Source organism: Cephus cinctus, unplaced genomic scaffold, assembly GCF_000341935.2.
Source record: "Cephus cinctus unplaced genomic scaffold, Ccin1 Ccin1_scaffold1217, whole genome shotgun sequence".
Lineage (NCBI taxonomy): Eukaryota > Metazoa > Arthropoda > Insecta > Hymenoptera > Cephidae > Cephus > Cephus cinctus.
The window spans coordinates 1-21,303 of NW_014333678.1; the positions used below are offsets into that span (position 1 = coordinate 1).

Sequence of the window (21,303 nt, forward strand, 5' to 3'; positions counted from 1 at the left end):
CACGTCTTAGGACCGTTGGCGTCGCCCCCGGATCCGTTAGATTCTTGGTTATAATTTTGTGAACGAGAGACCCGTCTTAGGTTGCTGGCGTGGTCCTCGTTTCCGTTATATTAGTGTTTGGTTTTAGCGTAACCCGGCCTATTCCGAATTGGGTAGATTTATTTAGTGACAAAGAGAGTGCGTTGCACTCGTGGTACTCCCGCGAGGGATACCTGGCGCCCAACCCGTGTTTTCGTGTTGGTGAAAGGAGGTAGAGAGAGAGGACCATTGCGGGTCGTTTTTGCTGACGTAAGATTCACCTTATCGGTTTTTGTTTTGTTATCGTCGCAAAATTTGGCGCCCAACGTGGGGCCCGAGGTGAGATCGAAAATATCTGATTTTACGTCGCAATGTATACATAATAGGTGCAAACCTGTGTGGCGTAGCACGAAAATTAAACGAAAAAAATCGCCAAACATGGAATATTGCGATTACTAGATTATATTTTGTGAAAATATATTTTTATAACAAGATAATGTATATAATAACAGTAAAAATATATTCATTTCAAATTTTTAAAGATAGTTGCGTTTTTTCCGATCAGGAGGCGCCATTATTCTATACAAATCGCATTACATTTGATAGATGTCACTAGCAGCCAACTTCAGTTCGGAGTCGTATACTGCAGTTTACCCCAATTTTACATTTTTACATTATCGCACTAGTGCACTAGTTCTTCTCGCACTAGTGCGATAAAGTAAACTTTGTTCTCGCGCGCTGTCATGAAATGCATTCACTTTGGAAGCCTTCCTTGCACTTCTCATGGCTGCCTCCTCTAATGAAGAGATGTTCCAGTCACTTTGGAGGCACAAAAAGTAGCACTTTTCATGCATTCGTTACAGAAATTATCATGCGATACTGGTACAATAAAGCGAACATTATACGCAGGTCGTTAAGTTTGTCACATTCGCCGCACTCATAAAACAAGCAGCACTCGCCATCGACTCGTGCCGTTGTGTTACTCGTGTGACCAACTTCACCGCTTGCCTATGAAGTTCGCTTTCTCGCACTCATATCGCAAAGTACTATTATGACCTTCAGCATATCGATTTTACTGTAATATTGCCGATAAAATCGGCGTTCCGTTGTGAGTCGCACTTGTGATGTGATAATATTATGCATTCTGTTAAACAGGAGGGTAAATTTTCCTATATATTGTGAAAACAACATTCAGGATCGATGTTTAGACCTTTTTTAATCTACATATATAGTTACAATAGTACCACTTACCCTATATGCATTAACAATATTTCAACGTATAGTTAAATAGTTTTAATAAATATTATTTTTTATAATTTTTTCATATTCTTATTTCGTGTAAACATAAAGATTAAACAAAATGCTGGTATTATTTTAGATAAAATTTATTCTTTTTTGAAACATGTAAACTTATGGTCATTTATTGATTCCAAATACAAACCGAGAAACTTCCGGTTGGTAACCCATTTTGTATGATTCCTTCTTGCCAACTTCGGATTATAAATGCGATCACATACTTATATATATAGCACGTTCTTGAATGCAAGAAATCCCTGTAGTTCCGCAAGATACAAGTTTTTACAGACTATGACAGTTTTCATTACGACACACTTTATTCGTAGGTGCGAGAAACCTATTATCATGTATATTGTGTATTCGATAAATATGTAATGATGAATTGATTTAATATACTTTCATACAAATTGATTTTTTAAAATTAATAAAAATTAAAAATACCCAAGGTGAATCAGCTAAAAATTTATGCGATACACATTTTCAATGTAATTCAATCGTTCTTTATTAAAAAAAATCTTTAAAATGTTCAATAGAAAAAAAATATGGTCTATCACTGCGATTAGTACTAAACGTATAACATTATTTTTAATAGTAACATGTATAATTTTACCAAAAAGCTTTGTACCACAATCGATTTTTACTTCACGAGTTAAAATTTGCCATGCCGTTATATGCCTTTAATTAGCGTAGAAGAATGTACGAATTGTTACACGTTTTTAAAAGTCAACGTTCCTTAAAGATCACATTATATATGTTTTCCAGACATAGCTTTTCTCAACTATCCGACACCTTCCATATTAATTATTAATCTCTTATTAGTTTATAGAGTAAATCTAACTTCTGTTATACGTTACGTGATTACAGAATAGTAGGGTATCAAGTGGAGCATAATCAATAAGATTTAACAGTATTTCTTTCATTAGGCACGACCGCGGTACGCAAGTGCCTTATAGTTTCTATCGCGAAAAATGTGTGAGATGCGATATCTCACGCAATTTTCGGCCGATCGGGCTGAAATTTTGGGGGAGGTCTCCTCTCGTACAAACTAAAAAACTATTTTTTTTTATCTCGATCCTCTACGTCATTTCAAAATGGGAGCACAATTTGATCGATTTTACGATTTTTTCGTGTATTATTTAATAAAAATTTTCATGTTACACGATTATCTCTGAGAGACTTCAGTCAATCGGGCTAAAATTTTTTGTGGGGACTCCTCTCATCACTAGAACCTTATGGTTCTATTTTGAGCTTGATCCTGTACATATACGCAGAACCCTGTACATATACGCGGTCACCTCCAAAAATCGCTAAAAACGGTTTTTTGTCTGTAACTCGAATTCTAAACATTCTACAAAAAAAATATTAAATGGAAAAGTTGTAGATCTTTCAAAAATACAACTTTTTCCTGTTGACATCAAATCATGAAAATGCTTTCTACTCAAGTTAGCAGCCCAAAATCAGGCTGGGCTGGTGAGCGCAAAGCGCGAACGTCAGCGGTCGTGCTTTGCACGCAAAACGCGAAGCGTTTTGCGCGCCTTGCATCGCGAGGCGATGCAAGGCGGCAAGCCACTGCGGCCGGAAGGCCGCGTGTGGCGCGCTAGTTTTATAAATTAATATGAACCTAAGCATTCTACAAAAAATTATTAAATGGAAAAGTTGTAGATATTTCAAAAATACAACTTTTTCCTGTTGACATCAAATCATGAAAATGCTTTCTACTCAAGTTAGCAGCCCAAAATCAGGCTGGGCTGGTGAGCGCAAAGCGCGAACGTCAGCGGTCGTGCTTTGCACGCAAAACGCGAAGCGTTTTGCGCGCCTTGCATCGCGAGGCGATGCAAGGCGGCAAGCCACTGCGGCCGGAAGGCCGCGTGTGGCGCGCTAGTTTTATAAATTAATATCTGTATACTGGAAGCTATTTCTAAGTCTTACAGCTGTAAGTCTCATTCAGATTGCGGCCCGTCTAAAACTAAGAAGCGATACTTGGGAAAATGATCAGTCGCTTATCTCCACTAGTCCATGAACAATTTCAGACAATGATATTATACAAAAATTCGTAGGACGTAGAAGATAACGTAAGAGTATATGTATATAAATCTAATCAAAGTACCATTCAACGTTTCTGTTACTGATAGTTCATACGATGGACGAAAAAAAAGGAATATAACATTAATTAAAAATTAACGACAGTTTGTTGTTTGTAAATTTTAATATTTCAGGTTATGTACTTTGAATAATTAATATAACATAGAGCTTATGAGGATCGTCGAAACGCAACTTTATGAAATTTGAAATAGTAGATGAATTAACAAAAAAATCTAACAGTGCAAACTAAATAAGTTTTTCATTTGCATAAAATTCGTATCGACATCCAGATCACCTACACACATTATTATACGTTTTTATCGTTTTTTATTTTTAACGTTTTTTTTTTATTTTCTGGTAATAGGTCAAAACTTGGGGCGTTATTTCAAGATTGTTTTTCAACAAAATTCAGTTTTAATTTTGTAATAATCATAACACAACGAGACAAGTTTTGAGATATTATCATTTTAAGTCTGTTGAAATTTCCACTAATCCAACAGAATGTTTCAATACTTGGTAAATCGTTTATGGAAACTTCAATTTTCTCTTATCACTTATTACCTTAAAAGACATTAACATGAATATAACCCCAGAATGCTTTTAGGCCCCACGTAAAAAGCAAATTGGGGCGTGGAGAGAGTATACATCAAATTACCTACGTTCTTTCCTTAGAATCGATCTACTACGACGTATCATCAATTTTTCGTGGCCGTCACATTTGTTCGTCCAACTCAAAATTTTACTGCCTTGCCTTTATCTTTTCGCCTATCTGGATAATACTTCGCAACTTTCTTTCAACAGTAACATGAAATTCAATTCTCGTTTCTACATTTCGAATTACTTGGACGTAATGATACAGATTATACTGAAAAACAATTTTTCATACCAGAAAATAAAGTTACAAGCTCTACGTAACACAAGCAAATTGAAAGGCTGTCCAATTATTATTATTTCAAAAACGAGATTTTGTAAGGTAATTAGATATAATTACATTCATGACAATGAAAAACCGATCAAAACATTACGTCGGCTGCAATATTGAGAGATGGCCGCATTTCATCTCAGATTTTAAAAATTTCAAAACCTTATGTTTTCGCTATGATCATTAACCAATTTTAGTGGGAAATGACCATCTCTTATACAAAAAATTAGATCATACTTATCATATATACTGTATACGATTCCACCGATGACAGCATTATTACAACATAACGTCACCGCTGGAACAGCAATATCGATCAAGCACCAACAACTGCTATTATTTAAAAAATGCTAATTTTACCGTGAAAATCAATGCTTTGATGAAATTGTCCTGATCAGAATATATCAATACTTATGCTACCCTCAAATACTGAAGGAGATTCTGGGCAATATGTGTTTCGCTATCGTCTCATTCCGCCACCGGTATCACCTTTTAATGTACTTATCCAGCCATTACAAGGAAACTCGTAACAAACATGGACTTGATCAAGGATTGGTGCTTAAACGAGTATTCAAAGATGCATGTAAAATTTGACTTGACTCAAATCAGTTCCCACGTATACTAATCGTTAAATTGTAAAGATGTTACTTGTCAGTTGCTCCATTCAGAATGTTGTTTTTTACTTGATTGTTCACGTGGATTCCATCACCTGAAGCACCTTTGTCTTTCTTATTTTGCGAATTTGTGACGCTATCTAGTCCAAGTTTGCTGAGAGTACGTAGAGCTGTGAGCGCAGCTTGATCACGACTAGCGTTCTTTGTTGGACCGTGACCGTGACAAACTTGCGGTGGATCAGTATTCAGTGAAACAAGCGACAAGTATTCCTTATACATACCCTAGAATCATAAATTTAAATTTAATTGCACATTGCATTAGGTTGCATTCGCACCAAGATATATATTTAATTAGAATAGGTAAAATACCTTTGGAAAATCGCTGAATTCTACATGGAAGTTTAACAGTTGAGCTAAATACTTAAGTTGATCTCTTGGAGATACTCCAGACGGACTTTGCTGCTGCTGTTGTCCACGTAATTCCTCGGCCACAATCTGTACGCTTGGACCACCTCCCATTTTTGATTCTTGCCCTGCGTCAACCAATAGAAGCCCAGGAACTAATTGGCGTCCTGTTGTACCTTTTATACGTTGCATATCAAATAATGAATAATATATACGAATGTACTACGTGCATATGATCAGACCGCGACATCAGCTTCAATTTGAGCAGCCAATTCTGCATAAATTATGTCGTCTTAATTGAGACTGATTTCGCGATCAAAGAACACTTTTTAACGCTATATTTAAATATATACGTATTGCATTAAGCAAACTTCTATTGTGAGTACAAACATATGCAAACGACCAACTATTAATTCGGTGAAGCTCACCTCCAACAGGATGATTCTGGTTTTCATTAATTTGTTCTTCTTCTAGGAAGGTAACTTTTCTCGGTTTGCCTTCAGTATTTTCAGTTTCTCCAGTTTTAATCGATGGTTTTGTAGGTTGAGGTTGCGGTTTGCTGTATCCTAATTGCGTCAAGAGTGCTTCGGCTGCTGCTCTTTTGGCCAACTTCTTATTAGGCCCAATACCTTGCGCAGAGTGTGGCCCCATAGTCACCTCCATAACAAATTCTCTACGCCTCGGAGCGCCTTTTTCTTCAATAAGATTATACACAGGTTCTTTTTCTCGCTTGGCTTGTTGAATTTGCACTAATCGTGATATTGGATTGACCTCCGTCGTAGCTTCAGACTCCGTGCGTGGCTCTTGATAGACTTTAATCAAATTACGTGACTTCTTCTTAGTTGCTGGTGGTCGGCGTCTTAAACGTTGAAGAGATTGATTTTGAATTGTTACTGGAAGAGGTGGAAGCTGTTTTAACTCTTCTAACATTAACTCTGCTGCTCTTTTCTTTGAGACCTAGCAAGAAAACATTCGGTGTTTTATTAAAAAACTGACTGTAAAATTTCACGAGTCAGTTGAAACGCACGTATAAATGTAGAGAAGTTACCTTCTTCGATGCTCCTTCTCCTAAGGTGACTTTATCTCCAACAGTACACTTTGTCATAAACGTTCGAATATGAGGTTTTCCGCTTTCAGATACCATCTCAAAATAAACGGGTAACCCGTGCTTTAATGCTGTTTCATGGACAAGTGACACGGGACTTTTTAATTCAGCATTTGGATCATCTATTCCACCCAAAGTTCTATTTTCAGTCGTTGCGCATGTATTCGCCACTTCGTCGGGTAAAGGTAACTGTCGAAGTTGTTCTAAGGCACGGCTCGCTGCGTCGTGACGAGCTGCTTGACCTGTCATACCTCTGCCGACAAATTCTCGTTCACCCACCTTAAAAAATCAAAATACAAAATAGTTATGTCGAAAAATAAGTCACGCAACATCTAACAATATCGTATAAATAGTTACATATAAATGCAAACCTTTAGCGTAACATGATATAATCCTTGTGGTTCAGCATGGAAACCTCGATTGTAGGTTGGATAACGAGGATTAAACATTCGTGGAAAGTTGCCGAATCCATGCGCAACAAATTGTTGAGGCGGTGCCGGCGGAGCATGTCTGAACGCATAGACAGTAGGTTCACCTCGTCTCATCGCCAAGGTATTTAATTCGACCGTGGGAGGTAAATGTCCTGAAATATTGGAGTAAGTGGTATTTGAAAATGTCAACTTCATGATAAACTTATGATATGATATTTACCAGATCCAGCGGAGCACTTTCCAGAGTTTCCAATTCTCATTGCTTTTGCAGGTTTCGGAGGTGGATGCCGATACCAAGTAGTGGTTAGGGCTTCTGTCGCTGCGCTATGCTGAGCTTTTTTTATACTAGGCCCATCCGCAACATATTCCTCTTCGCCTAATTTCAAAGTTACAGTGAATCTTTTATTATGTGCTGGACCTTGCTCGTGAGTCAGTCTGTACTGGTGTTGTATCTTATTGAACCTTGCCAGTTCATTCACCAGACACATTGGGGTTTTTTCTTTCATGTTTGCCAAATTGGGATTGGTCACGTTGGCATGATTCTGTGTTGATGAATTATTATCATCCTTGGACTCTCCATTGGCTTCATTCGTTGGAGATTTGTTTGGCTCGGTGTTCTGTTGCTGTTGAGCTTGTGTCGCTTGTTGAATATTCAAATTGTTCGGTTGTTGCTGATACTGTCCTTGAATGGTTTGCGTTGCAACTGATCCAACCGAGCCTCCTTGTTCCTTCAAGCCAACGTTAGCCATCATACCTAAATTTAAAGTTATACGTCGATGTAAAGATACTCATAAGTACTTTCATCCCTTAACTGATTCAAAATACGAATTCTCAATTTTTTTTCGGATTTATAAAAGCGGTATTGCTAACATATCGGGTTATATGGTTACCGCTATAGAATGCCTCGTTATTAATGTCCTATTTAATGTTATAAATAACGAAGAGGAAAATACGAGAAGACATGTATCCTAAACGTAAATATCTTACACAGTTCTTAAATGGCACTTGGACGTAACCGTCACATTATTAAAATATGACCCAATGAAATCCTATACAATTTTATATGGCAGTTCGACGTATGCTACACGTCATAGGTGCAACAAGAAAAAATCGTGATAGCATTTTTATGGTATCGCGTACGAATATCAACGATAAAAAATTGCGACTAAATATAAAGCATTTACTTCAAAAAAAATTAATACGCACTTTTTCGCACTGCATTTCATATTCACATTTATGTATTCTATATGGCTACATTAAAATAAAGAATTTGTGTGGTCCATCACAGCACTAAATTTTTGAGACCACGTTTTATATCTAAAACCAACAGGATCATTGATTTTTTTCAATTTCCTTAAATTGAACTTGTAAAAATCCTTTGCAGAATGAGATATGCAAAAGCTACATTAAGAGAAATTTCATACTCTGCCGTAATATCATGAAAATGTTACACTGATTATTCAAGTCGTACTTACGACATGCAGAATACGTACGTGTAGGATACGTCTAACAACTGGCATCTAAAGCATGTAGGATATTTTTAGGATATTGCGTATGGGATGATATTGACATGTAGGATATATACCTCCTCGAGAAAAAAGAAAAAAAAAAGATAACGCGCCATATCTGAAGAGAAAATAATCGATATTATAAAATGTTTGGCTGTTATAAAGTTGTGTACCTTACTTGAAAGTCTGGCAAACATATATTATTATAAAAAAAAGTATCTGAATGGTACCCAAAATCAGACAGACCTTCTATACAACCTGAGGATCCAAATAACAGCTCCAAATTTTCAACGCTATAAGATAACATCGGTCGGTGAATTTTGCTCGCCGCACCACCTAGTAGCATGAGTAGGTACAGCACAGTTGGTAAAATATGCCGTAGCGCTAATAAACATCACAGTAAACGTAGGTTATTAGTAAAATTGTACGAAATACAATCGCTGACCAATGCGATGCAAATTTTGATCGAATAGTGTACCGTTCTTTGCTTCTACCTCTTTAACCCTTTTTGAGCTCACAATTCTGAGATCATTTCAAATACCATTATCAAGAAATCTTTAATAACCACGTTTGCTGATTATTATCTGAATCTGTTGATATAGCTGTTTCAGGAAAAACAGGTCGGCTTGTGAAAGGGTTACAAAGAGTCTACGCCAAAAGTTGATGATATATTAGAAAATGGATCCATGAATTTTGTGTGTATAATATTTGTATATAGAAAACATAACGAGCAAAAAGTTCACGGGCTTTTTAAAATCCTCAAACTATCACTGTTTGCCGTAAATACATGATAGTTTAACGATACAATATTATCACAATGAACAACAATGTTCAACAAAAGTATTTTCCGTCCTCTTCAACAAAAATGTCTACCTACTAAGAGTCATTTAATTTTATAATAGTTTGAGCTTATCCTAAAGTACGTTTTTCTTTTTGTTTGATGGCCAGAACTGTTCTATCTTTAAGCAGTAACAGGCACGGTGAAAACGTTCGGGTAAAAATTGCTCAATATTAAGAAACTGTCTAACAAGCCAGAGATTTTCATTTATATTCAATTTTTGAACGAAATCATAACATTTTTTGTTATCAGCGAAGTTTGCCGAATAATATATAAAGATGCCAGTTAAGAATCGCCGGATTTTTGTTTATACGATATTAAAATAATCATATAGATTTAGACAAAAGATTTCTTTAAAAGAATGTTCAATAACACTGTTCACTAATTAACATACTCCAATTCTCCTGTGACCATATTTGAATTAACGTTATTAATATTTTGGTCTGGAATCATTGAAATATGTTGATACCTCGAATGTACAACTTTTCTTAGAAACCGAAAGTAGCCGTCTATCAGGCAGTTTCTTTGGAGTTCAGCAAATTTTTAATGAAGCTTTAACCTTGGTGTAAGTCCCTACTTGGGAAAAATGATCTACGGATCTTAACAGAAATGATATAAGTATGAAGATGAAAAGTATCTCCCGTCTTTAGGAGGACAGTAAAATTACATGTTAAGAAAGACCTGCCAAGCTTTTTAGTTTTTAATTGCATGTCCTTAAGTTTATGGCGAAGGAGCGTCGTAACAATAAAAACAAACATTAATGTGTAAAAACCTAAAATTTAAGTTGACACTTGTTACGGAATACCGTAATATTGAACATTGGTTCGGGTCTAATTAATTAACGAAATGTAGGGTGTCCGCAAATTTAAATTTGAAAACGGAATAGAACGTTATTCTCACCACAGCAAAGATTAAGGCATTATGGTCTGAAGGACTTTGCTTCAAAATTTCTAAATTGAATGTACTGAAATTTCCGATCGCGTATTCCTTTCTCTTAAACTCACATTTACAAATAAATCACTGAAGAGTATTTATTGTGTATTGTATATTAGAAAGATATGTGTATATATATTGTGTATATATTAGAAAGATTATAAGAGAAAAATTATCGAACTACGAGTATTAATGGATTTTGCGTTCAGCGGTAGTAGAAAAATGACCCATGTGGATCATGACAATTAATTTGTAGACACCCTACTACGTCTGCAAACATAACATCTAAAATTTGCAAACATATGTAAACACTGCTATAATGGAATAAGCCATCACGTGTTATATGATATAACTTTAATACAATAAAGTCAAAAAACGCAAAGTACATCACTTTGGTCGAACATCTAATAATCACGCTCGCAATCACGTGGAGAATGTCCCATGTAAAGCGAAAAGGATTTTCCTTTTCCGTCTTAAGATGATGGTAAACAAAAGTTTGAAAATAAAATTGTTTGGTATTAGGAATTACGTGTAATTAACAGTATTCACTTCAAATATCTCTATGAAAAGAACTAATATTTTTAGATCGTATTTAATTATCGTCTTATTAAATTATAACAAGAATTTGTGCAGCAAAATAGCACTGATCCAAACATTTCCTAATCTGTACACCATTATTGCTCTCTACCTTGTTGTAGTTCAGGCCAAACAACACATAAATCCAAACAGTCAACTTTTGGGATTGTCCAAAAGTCATCTGAGCAGGCTGTTGTGCAGATTGTAATATATGCTCTAAGTAGATATCAGAATATATGCACATAATAGATCATATACTCTATTGCACAGAAAAGTATTATATTTAAAATTTCATGAACAGCATATCTAAACGGACATCGGCATCATAATCTAGTTCATGAACACCAAACAATTCATATTGAAAATGGTATTAATAGAACGTTAGTTTGGAAAATTAAAAACATACTGATAACTTTATCATAGGACACCCCATTGACAAAATATTTTTATCCTTTATCTAGTCGCGCATATTTGAAAGGATAATGCACTTAATATTTTTACACATAAAATTGATAATAAATGATTTTAGATTCTGTGGTCATATGTAGCCTGATGTCGGTATTTTAGTAATTATTATTAGTTTTATGTGTAAAAATATGAAATGCCCTTTCGACTACGCACGACCAAATAAAAATTTACATCATACACTATTAAAATATACTCATAAAGCTTTAAGAATTTTATAAACAGAAAAATTTAATACAGTACAGGAATCCCACGCCTAACGATTATTAGATGAGTTGGGTTACTATTTAATTATATTTGCTCAATTAGAACAATTTTAAAAATAAACCATTTGTTTTACTGTTCCAGAAAAACTGTATAACATGTATGATGTCCCATTTTTTACTCCTTATTCGTCATAAAACGAAATGAAAGGAAAATAATAGATTCCAAACATTTTCAATATTTACATTAAATCAAATGAAATATATGGAATAGTTTATAACATTCGAATATCGTTATACCGTTGTTATATTATATTTAGAAATCTGTTATATATGAAATAATACAACTTTTTAGATTGATTAGAATTGTATTCATGTATGCACTTTTCCTCTTATCATTCTCTAAATGTTTCAAATCAGGACGATATTTCAAGATTATCTAAAATTTTAAACGTTACAATTTTAATGAACAGAAAATGTTTTTCACTTAAAAAATGAGAACATAGATCTGATTTTTTATGTCTGCACTCATATACAAAGAAAACAATTTTACAGTCAGAGATTATCTAAACTTCATCATTTTCCACATTCAATTTTGTTTCCCCTATAAACACACAACGAATATTATACTGCATTAAGCGTGGGGCAGTTGTATTAAACTTCTACATTATTTGAAGCTGTAAAAGGAAATTTAGTGCTCCAGAAATGAAATCTCGTAGAAACAGTCCACGCATGTTGGAAAAGTATTGCACAATAAAAACCACGTACCGTTACGGTTCTGTGAACTTATACCCATCAACACTGGCTGTCGTGGGTTTCCTTGCGGATTTCCAACGTGTTGTATCGGGTGCACATGTTGATGGGGGGGCATAGGCAGCTGTTGCTGATGGGGTGCATGCGGATTCCGATGCGAGAGCGGATGCTGCGGCTGATGAGAGGGGGCCATATTTGCCTGCTGCATAGGGCGCATCGGACCTCCCATTCTGCGTCATACCACAAGATGAAAAAATGAGTAACAATAATTTTATTATATACATGGTTATTCAAGACTATTAAATGATTCTGTCCAGTTGATTTATATTAATTTCCGTGGTAGAACCATATTCAGATGGTTTAATAGTCTTGAATAACTGTGTATGTTACAATCCAGCAAATATGCACACAAGCATATGACAAACAATGAAAACAATGTATGAAAGTAGAAGAGAAGAAAAGCAAATTCCATGAACACATTTATTTTATGTATAAAATAAAAAATTTAATAGGCATCTATAGTCAGTTGAAAAGTAAAATATGGTTTTTGTTTTCAATAAATCAAAAACAATGATATTTGAGCAGCCACACATGGGTTTGTTTAAAATTTATGTGACGAAATATATGTACCTGCGTAGTTTTGCACTAAATTATATTTTTCACTTTTACGATACATTTCATTGTTATTGATCTGTCAAAAACCCACATATTTTACTCTTGGATGAACTACATATATATGTACAAACTGTAAGATACATTTCACACTATGTTTAATTTTAATGGCCATTATAAAATTATGATTCAGAAAAAATTGAAAATATTATTTGAATGAGCATCAATGCATAAGAAATTTATATTTGACATATCACAACAATTCAAGTGTTTAAAAATTTCAAAAGAATGTGCAGGCTCTTTTTTCATTAAAAAAAAATTTTAATTGAGCATATCCATATATTTAATATAAAAAAGTATATAATTTAAGTAGAAAAACCAACCTATTCTGGTCTCGGAGTTGGTTTTGCATTGTATGATGCTGGTGCCGCAACATTCTACTAAAACCCACTCTGAGATATCTGAAAGTTTAAAGGAGATATAATTTAATAATGATAGATATTGTTAGTTTCTAATATAATGCATGAATAGTAACACATTTTTTATTACATGAAAATCATTTATATCTATATTATTACCAAGAAGCTATAATGAGAGATTGAATCTTGGATAAAAATTACATGATTGATTTTAAAATATCAACTCCTAGAGCTATGCTGTTGGAGTCTAAAGAGCCATAGAACTATAATTAAGGTGTCTGATACTAAATAACCTCTATGGGACTAATTTTGGTTATTGTATTTGAAATTAATATATATCTTGAAAAAGCTGATAACATTAATGATTCATAAAAAATAACATAGTCATAAAATAGCATTAGTGATACATAAACATTCTGTAAATATAAAAAGTATAAACGGAACAAAATTACAGAATATATCTTTTACTTTTAGGAATATACAAGAAGGCATATAGCCTACATATTGTAAATACAACCTGAATAAAACCTCATAGCATTTTGATATTATTACATTCAAATATCAATGTCAAAATATTAAATATCTAGTAATATAGCTTTGCATATATATTTCCACAAAGATTTTTTTAAGTACAAATTTAAGGTACTTTTAAAGAAATTAATGATCATGTTGTTTTCAACTACAGTATCAAAAAATTAAGGTAGCTAGTGACTAGTCAAATAAGTGCTAAATTTTTCTAATAAAGTATATAAAGTTAAATATATGTATTGATTGAAAATAGTGGAAGGCCACTCTATTACAATACATGTCCTTAACCTAGAGAAACATTAACAGCAATGTATTTGCTGAGGTATTGAATGACTAGGGCTAATTTTCATAGAGGTACATTTTCATCAAGTTTTTTCAAAGAATAAACCATAATTTTGTACCAATTTTAATACACAATACCCTGTTCTGTTTCTCAAAAGTTGCTCTATGAAGTCACCATGTAAAATATTTATAGTATCGACCATTTAAAAATGACAACAGTTTATTTACAAAGAAGTTTATTCATTATCAGATGGTCAACACTACCAAAAATTCATTTAATGGTCATATTAAATAAATGCAAAGTTTTTAATTATAATAACTCGGCACAAGATTAATTTTCTTTTGTAATAATTATAAAGTATGCAGACACAGAATTTTATATGTTTATAATGTCAAATAATCTTTCAATGATACTTAATTTTGATGAATTTAACATAACATAAAGGCAAAAAATATCCTTTCAATCGATTGTTACGAGAAGAACAAAATATACGACAAATATCTTAAATTATTATATTAATACACGTGTCAATGGAGCAGATTTGCCATTGACGCCGAATGTTTATGCGAACGGTAAATTTGCTTGACTAAGATAAATAATTTGCAATACCAAGAACTTTAACCAGTTGTTATAAGTAACGTATTAGAGATTACACATACATATGTATTTCGAAAAATAAAGCTCTTGCATATTAACCTGAATTACTTTAAAATTAATACTATCTATAAATAAATCAGTCGATACACAATGGGCTTGGCCCGGCTAAGAGAGTTAAGTTGCCTAAATGCATTTACTCACCGTAATTAACTCTATTTCACGAAAAATTTCAAACGAACTAAGGATGAAATTTCTGGCAAAACAGATTTTGTCACTTTCTTAAACACTGCCGGCCCTTTTCACGATTATTGGCAAACAATAAAGAAAATCAGTCTGTAGACTGAAATGCGACCATTTTGATGTGAGCTTACTGACTACTGCCTGCCTACCACATCGACTGCGTTTATCAGAAAAGTGCGCTAGACAACAATCGCTTTCAATTGGTCAATTGATAGTAATTCTTGCAAAGTATAAAATATGACCAATCAGATGCGTTTACTCCTGCAGCGCTGTCTGCTCAACGCAGCCATTGGGTATGTTCAGCAGAAACACCGCTGAGGGAGCAAATACATTTGATTGGTCAAATCTCACACTGTTTCAAGATTAACGATCAAATGACCAATCAAATGTACTTGCTCCCTCAGCAGTGTTTCTGCTGAACATACCCATTCTCTCCTGATACCTTCGGCAGTATATGCTATAAAAACTTATGCATTCTCTGAAGAATTTAGATTGCAAATATTCTTAGTCTTCTATTAGTTTTTCTCCACATCGTTGTCATGTTTCTGTCTTTTCTCATTTGATTTTCCATTGCTATACTATACGCAGTTTCTTTCACTAATCTCTAGTTTTTCTCCACATCGTTATCATGCTTCTATCTTCTCTCATCACTAATCTGTAGTCTTTACAGCAACTGTAGCTTAGTTTCCACCGTGCAGGGTTGAAATAGAGTTAACCAATCAAGTTAGCTTATTCCGCTCAAATCTCGTTTTTAATTGGTTAACTCTATTTCAACCCTGCACGGCGGAAACTAAGCCAGTGAAACCATAGATATAGAAAAGACATAGATGTAGCATAACCCTGCGGAGGGGTAGCCGTCCAGGGAGGGGTACCGAGGTACACTGAGCCTACTTGTGATTGGTTACTATTAGAAGCAAGTGCAGTGATGTAAAAGTGCTACGTAAGCTTCATCGCGGGTCTATCGTTCCAAGAGAACCAATCATGTTAAGGCATGGTAAGGGAGGGGTCAGCTTGAATTTGATTGGTTATGCAGCGAACTCCCCCCCCCCCTCATTTTGCCTCACACCCCTTGCCTAAAATATCAGTTTATGCTACATCTATGTCTTTTCTATATCTATGAGTGAAACATAGATTAGTGATATAACCGTTGAGTGTAGATAGGTATAGAGGTGCGGAGGACGTGGTGGGGGTATGTCAAGCATATACTATAATAAAATTTTAGTTCCAATCCCGGCGGGTAGATGGCGCCCCGAAAATCCCAAGTGTGGACACACGACGTCATCACACGGCCCATCAAATTGCCCAATGAAATCCAATTGGCGTAACTGTCTAGGTGATGCCTTTTCCGCCTTTTGTTGAAATGCGTACGTGAGAGGTTTATGATCCGTTTTCACGATCAGCTGTCTGCCCGACTTCGAGCATATGCTGACTCAAGGAATATGCCGGCTCTCAAAAAGTCAATGGGCCAGCCCTCTCCATCTCGTCCTCAAAAAGTCAGGCGAGTGGAGAGCCTGTGGGGATTACAGGCGACTCAACGCTTGCACGAAACCAGATAAGTACCCCGTACCACACTTACATGATTTTTCACACAAACTTCGTGATTGTTTCATGTTCACAACGCTCGACCTCGAACGGGCTTACCACCAAATCCCGGTGGCAGAGGAGGACCGACCGAAAACAGCGGTTATCACACCCTTCGGCCTTTTTGAATTCAACGTCATGACGTTTGGACTATGCAACGCTGCGCAAAGTTTCCAGAGGTTCATGGACACTGTACTCCGAGGACTTGACTTCTGTTTTTGCTATGTGGACATCCTCATCGCGTCCAAGAGCAAAGTGGAACACGAAGGACACCTGCGTCAGGTTTTCGAGCGACTTCGAGAATACGGCATGTCGATCAACACGGCCAAATGTGTTTTCGACAAGAACGGCACACGTGCTCCAGAGGAACGTGTCGCGGCAATACGCGACTACCAAAAGCCAGCCACCATAGACGAACTACGAAGATTCTTGGGAGTACTCAACTTTTACAGACGTTTCGTACACAATGCAGCGGCAACACAAGCTCCGCTATGCGTCTACCTCAAGGATATAAAGAGGAAGGACAAGCGACCTATCCAGTGGAATGCGGACACAGAAAAAGCCTTCGAAGCATGCAAGGATCAATTAGCCAACGCATCACTTTTGGCATACCCCGCAGACAATGCACCGTTAGCTCTTTGCACAGACGCCTCCGACACAGCGATGGGCGCAGTGTTACAACAGCGAGTCGACGACAAATGGGAACCACTCGGATTTTTCTCGAGAAAATTCTCCAATACTCAAAGAAACTACAGCACGTACGATCGCGAACTGCAGACAATATACTCAGGCCTAAAGTTCTTCCGCTACGCGATAGAGGGCAGACAGCTGATCGTGAAAACGGATCATAAACCTCTCACGTGCGCATTTCAACAAAAGGCGGAAAAGGCATCACCTAGACAGTTATGCCAATTGGATTTCATTGGGCAATTTACCACGCAGATTCTACATGTAAGCGGTTCTGACAACGTTGTCGCGGATGCACTCTCCAGACTCAACACTATCAGCATGCCCGTTATAGTCACTACGGAGGAAATTACGGCAGCTCAAGCAACGGATGAGGAACTCAAGGACTTGCTTCATACGGACTCCTCACTGCAACTTAAAAGATTGCGAGTGGACGACTCGGAAACTACCATTTATTGCGATGTCTCGACTAACGAAATACGCCCATATGTACCGCAAGGTTTGAGAAGAACGATCTTCAACACAGCGCATGGTCTCTCTCATCCGAGCGGGCGCACCACCAAGAACATCATACAGCAAAAATTCGTATGGCCCAAGATGAACAAAGACATCATGGACTGGGCCAGGACGTGTATCGCATGCCAACGGAGCAAAATCTCTCGGCACAACCACAACGTACCGGAACACATACCCGTACCGGATTCACGATTCAGTCACGTACACCTCGACATCGTAGGACCACTTCCAACGTCAGCAGTACTCATAACGGATATATCCAGCGATACCGTCGCAGCAGCTTTCCTCAACAACTGAATCGCAAGATTCGGAGCACCCACAACGATTACCACCGATAGGGGATCGCAGTTTGAGTCTGCGTTCTTCAAAGCTTTGGTACATTTCATCGGTGCAGAAAGGATTCGAACAACCGCATATCATCCAGCTTCAAACTGATTGGTAGAGAGATGGCATCGTTCTCTGAAAACGGCAATCATGTGCCACGAAACGGATTCTTGGGTCGACACTTTACCAATGGTGCTGCTAGGCTTGCGCACAAGCATAAAGGAGGATCTGAAGGCATCAGCAGCCGAACTCGACTACGGAACATATCTCCGCATACCAGGAGAATTCCTTACAGATTCAGAGACAACGGATGAGCATCCAATCTACTCGCAGAAGCTCCGGCGACATGCACGAGCCATCCGACCGGTAGCCACAGCTCACCACAACAAGAAGAAGGCATTCACGCACAAGACGTTACACTCGTGCAGCCACGTATTTCTTCGAATGGACCAGAACAAGAGGGTTTTAGAGCAACCCTACGAAGGCCCTTTTGAAGTGGCAGAAAGACTTTCGGACACAGTTTACATAATCCTAATCAATGGGAAACGGGAGACGGTGTCAACCGAGAGGCTAAAACCAGCATTTTTAGAGCGCATTCCAGGTACAGACGAGATGTCAAACAGCAGCTTACAACCAGCATCATCCGGGAACTCACAGGACCATCGCACTGAGCCTGCAGACGCCGCCTCACCTGGAACATCCCAGGCGGGAAACGCAAATCGAACGGCAGTCATCCCAGTGGACGTGCCACAACCTACATCGCGTCCGGACAATCTAAGGGTGTATGGACGAGCCAAGGTTCGTTTCACGCCGCAGCCTCACCGCTAGAAGGGGGGTAGCTGTGGACACACGACGTTATCATACGGCATCGTGTAAATGCGCCTGAAATTAGGGCAATAATAGAAACGCGCCTTAAGCCAGGGCATCGTGTGAACGCGCCCTATGAAAAAGCGACGCTACGCCTCGCGTGTCGTCAGTAGCTAGTAGACAATGGCCAGTAGTCAGTAGAGATGGTTCCTATTCAACGTCAGTAAGCAATATGTGTATATCTTAAAATAAATCGTATCATTCATCCTTTTGTCGTGTGTTACTGTACTGATCACCTCAAACACGGCGTCTTAGCTGCAAACATTATCTCCTATTCCCTACACAAGCTATCTTGTGGCGCTGCCTATGAGTGGGGATTTGTACTAAAAGAGACTGTAGTGCGCACGCGCAAATTGTTTGCAAGAAACAAGCACCATTTGTTCCGAGTGACATTAATAACACAAACAACATTCTAAATAGAATTAATGATGGAGAAATTGTAGGATTTATCACGCGTATCAAAGATTATATAATAGAAACTAATTTCAGTGGTATAACTTTTAATGCTTTCTATTGGGAATGTATATTTTCGGATTGTAGATCACATATGCAAGTGCACATAAATAAATATAAAATCATTTTCTTAAATAACTATGTGTTATTTGTTGTAGATCTTACCTTAATTTTTAGGGTAGCTTCTCATTCGTTTTTATTAATAATTTAGATAAGATGAACATACGAATGTGTTTAAAGGAAAATCGTGCATATGGTTTATCTGTCAATTATGCGATAGAGCAAATGACTTAACTACTGAAATACAAGTTCCGAAGAAAGTATACGAAGTACATGATGCTGGTCCATAGGCATGGCATTGGGTTAGGAGACTAGAGATCTGTGGTTCGAGACTCTCCGTTGGAAGTATTTTTTCTTCTTCTAGACGTTATGATTTTTTTTTTTAAATACAAGGTATTAAGGAGGTTGAAGCGCTTAACGCCGGTCAAATCAGTGCTCAATATTTTTTATCGTTTTTACAAAGTTTTATGAATTAATTGATTGCAGTGAAGGGTGCTTTGTATTATAACATGTGCCCATAACCCATAAAAACATTCAGAGCGATGAATTTGCAATAATATTTCCTGACGAATTTTACATAATGCATTAGCCAGGTAAAAACAAAGAGTACTTTCCTCCAGAAAACGCAAGAAACACACTAGTCGAACGTCTAGATTCAACTGGAAAAACTGTCGTTCGTTCCTAGAAAGATCGCTTGAGATAAGACGAATTTAAAGGCCAAGTCTCTACAATGTTGTGGCTATTCCACGCGGCTTTGTCTGAAGTTGAATTTCTCGAAAAAAGGTCACTCGTTGCAGGAAAAATCATCACTTCGTTTGGGAATATATATATATGTATAATATATTTGCTTATGCATACGTATAGATTTGTAAATAAGTAATGCACCTGGACAAGTACATGCATGCAATATAATAAATCTAGGTATATCGAGATAAACAACACAGCATCAGTCCAGTTAAATAGAGATATAGTCGAGAAGTTTAGTATTCATCTTCGATGAACAAAATTTATTTCTTACTACACAGCGCATGTTATTTAGATTTTTCAGTCGAACCATTTTTTTACGTTATTGTGATTTGCTTATACGCTAGTTATTTAAATGGATGATTTGTATGACGTTATTATCTTCGATCGTAGTATAGGCCTACTGGGGACCCGCTACGTTAAATAATGGGAACGAATCGACTACGGTACCTCTTGGGTGATGTGGAAGCCCGTAGATTATCGTTGTTGATGCCTTTATTATAATAAAGTAATAAATAAAATTAGAAAAAAATTGATATTTGGTTCGATTTTTTTTACCTTTAGCCTGCAGCCCGTACAACTTTTGAAGAGGTTGAAGCACTTCACGCCGGTCAAATCAGTACTAAATTTTAGTAATCGTTTTTGTAAATTTAATGCATTATGTAAAATTCTTCAGGAAATATTATTGCAAATTCATCGCTCTGAATGTTTTTATGGGTTATGGGCACATGTTATAATACAAAGCACCCTTCACTGCAATCAATTAATTCATAAAACTTTGTAAAAACGATAAAAAATATTGAGCACTGATTTGACCGGCGTTAAGCGCTTCAACCTCCTTAATACCTTGTATTTAAAAAAAAAAATCATAACGTCTAGAAGAAGAAAAAATACTTCCAACGGAGAGTCTCGAACCACAGATCTCTAGTCTCCTAACCCAATGCCATGCCTATGGACCAGCATCATGTACTTCGTATACTTTCTTCGGAACTTGTATTTCAGTAGTTAAGTCATTTGCTCTATCGCATAATTGACAGATAAACCACCCATACAGCACAGAAATATTTTGTCAACATTGCCAAAAGTTTCTCTTGAAATAATGCAATATTACCGGAAATATATTGAAAATTGTTTAAATATTTCTGGAATGTTGCAGAAACCTTGCAATGTCCGCTCAGCACGTTGCAATCATAATATTGCTATAATATTGCCGGTCAATATTTCGGAAATATCAATGCATAAT

The 21,303-nt window shown here is 36.5% G+C and overlaps 1 protein-coding gene across 4 annotated transcripts; it reads right to left on the reverse strand.

The window, feature by feature from the left end:
- Positions 1-3,501: 3,501 nt before the first annotated feature.
- On the reverse strand, positions 3,502-14,985 carry LOC107272662 (double-stranded RNA-binding protein Staufen homolog 2). Of its 4 annotated transcripts, none has more exons than XM_015750039.2 (10): positions 14,790-14,985; positions 13,145-13,222; positions 12,165-12,379; positions 8,628-8,717; positions 7,094-7,627; positions 6,814-7,025; positions 6,386-6,721; positions 5,766-6,294; positions 5,302-5,513; positions 3,502-5,214 (listed from the first exon to the last, which is right to left on the reverse strand). In XM_015750039.2, the coding sequence occupies exons 2-10, from the start codon at positions 13,195-13,197 to the stop codon at positions 4,963-4,965; spliced, it is 2,433 nt and encodes an 810-aa protein (XP_015605525.1). In that variant the 5' UTR covers positions 13,198-13,222; positions 14,790-14,985; the 3' UTR covers positions 3,502-4,962. The 4 variants fall into 4 exon arrangements, with proteins under 4 accessions (XP_015605525.1, XP_015605526.1, XP_015605524.1 ...); XM_015750040.2 differs by having other exon boundaries at positions 5,302-5,465; positions 8,628-8,765; XM_015750038.2 differs by having other exon boundaries at positions 8,628-8,765.
- Positions 14,986-21,303: the final 6,318 nt, after the last annotated feature.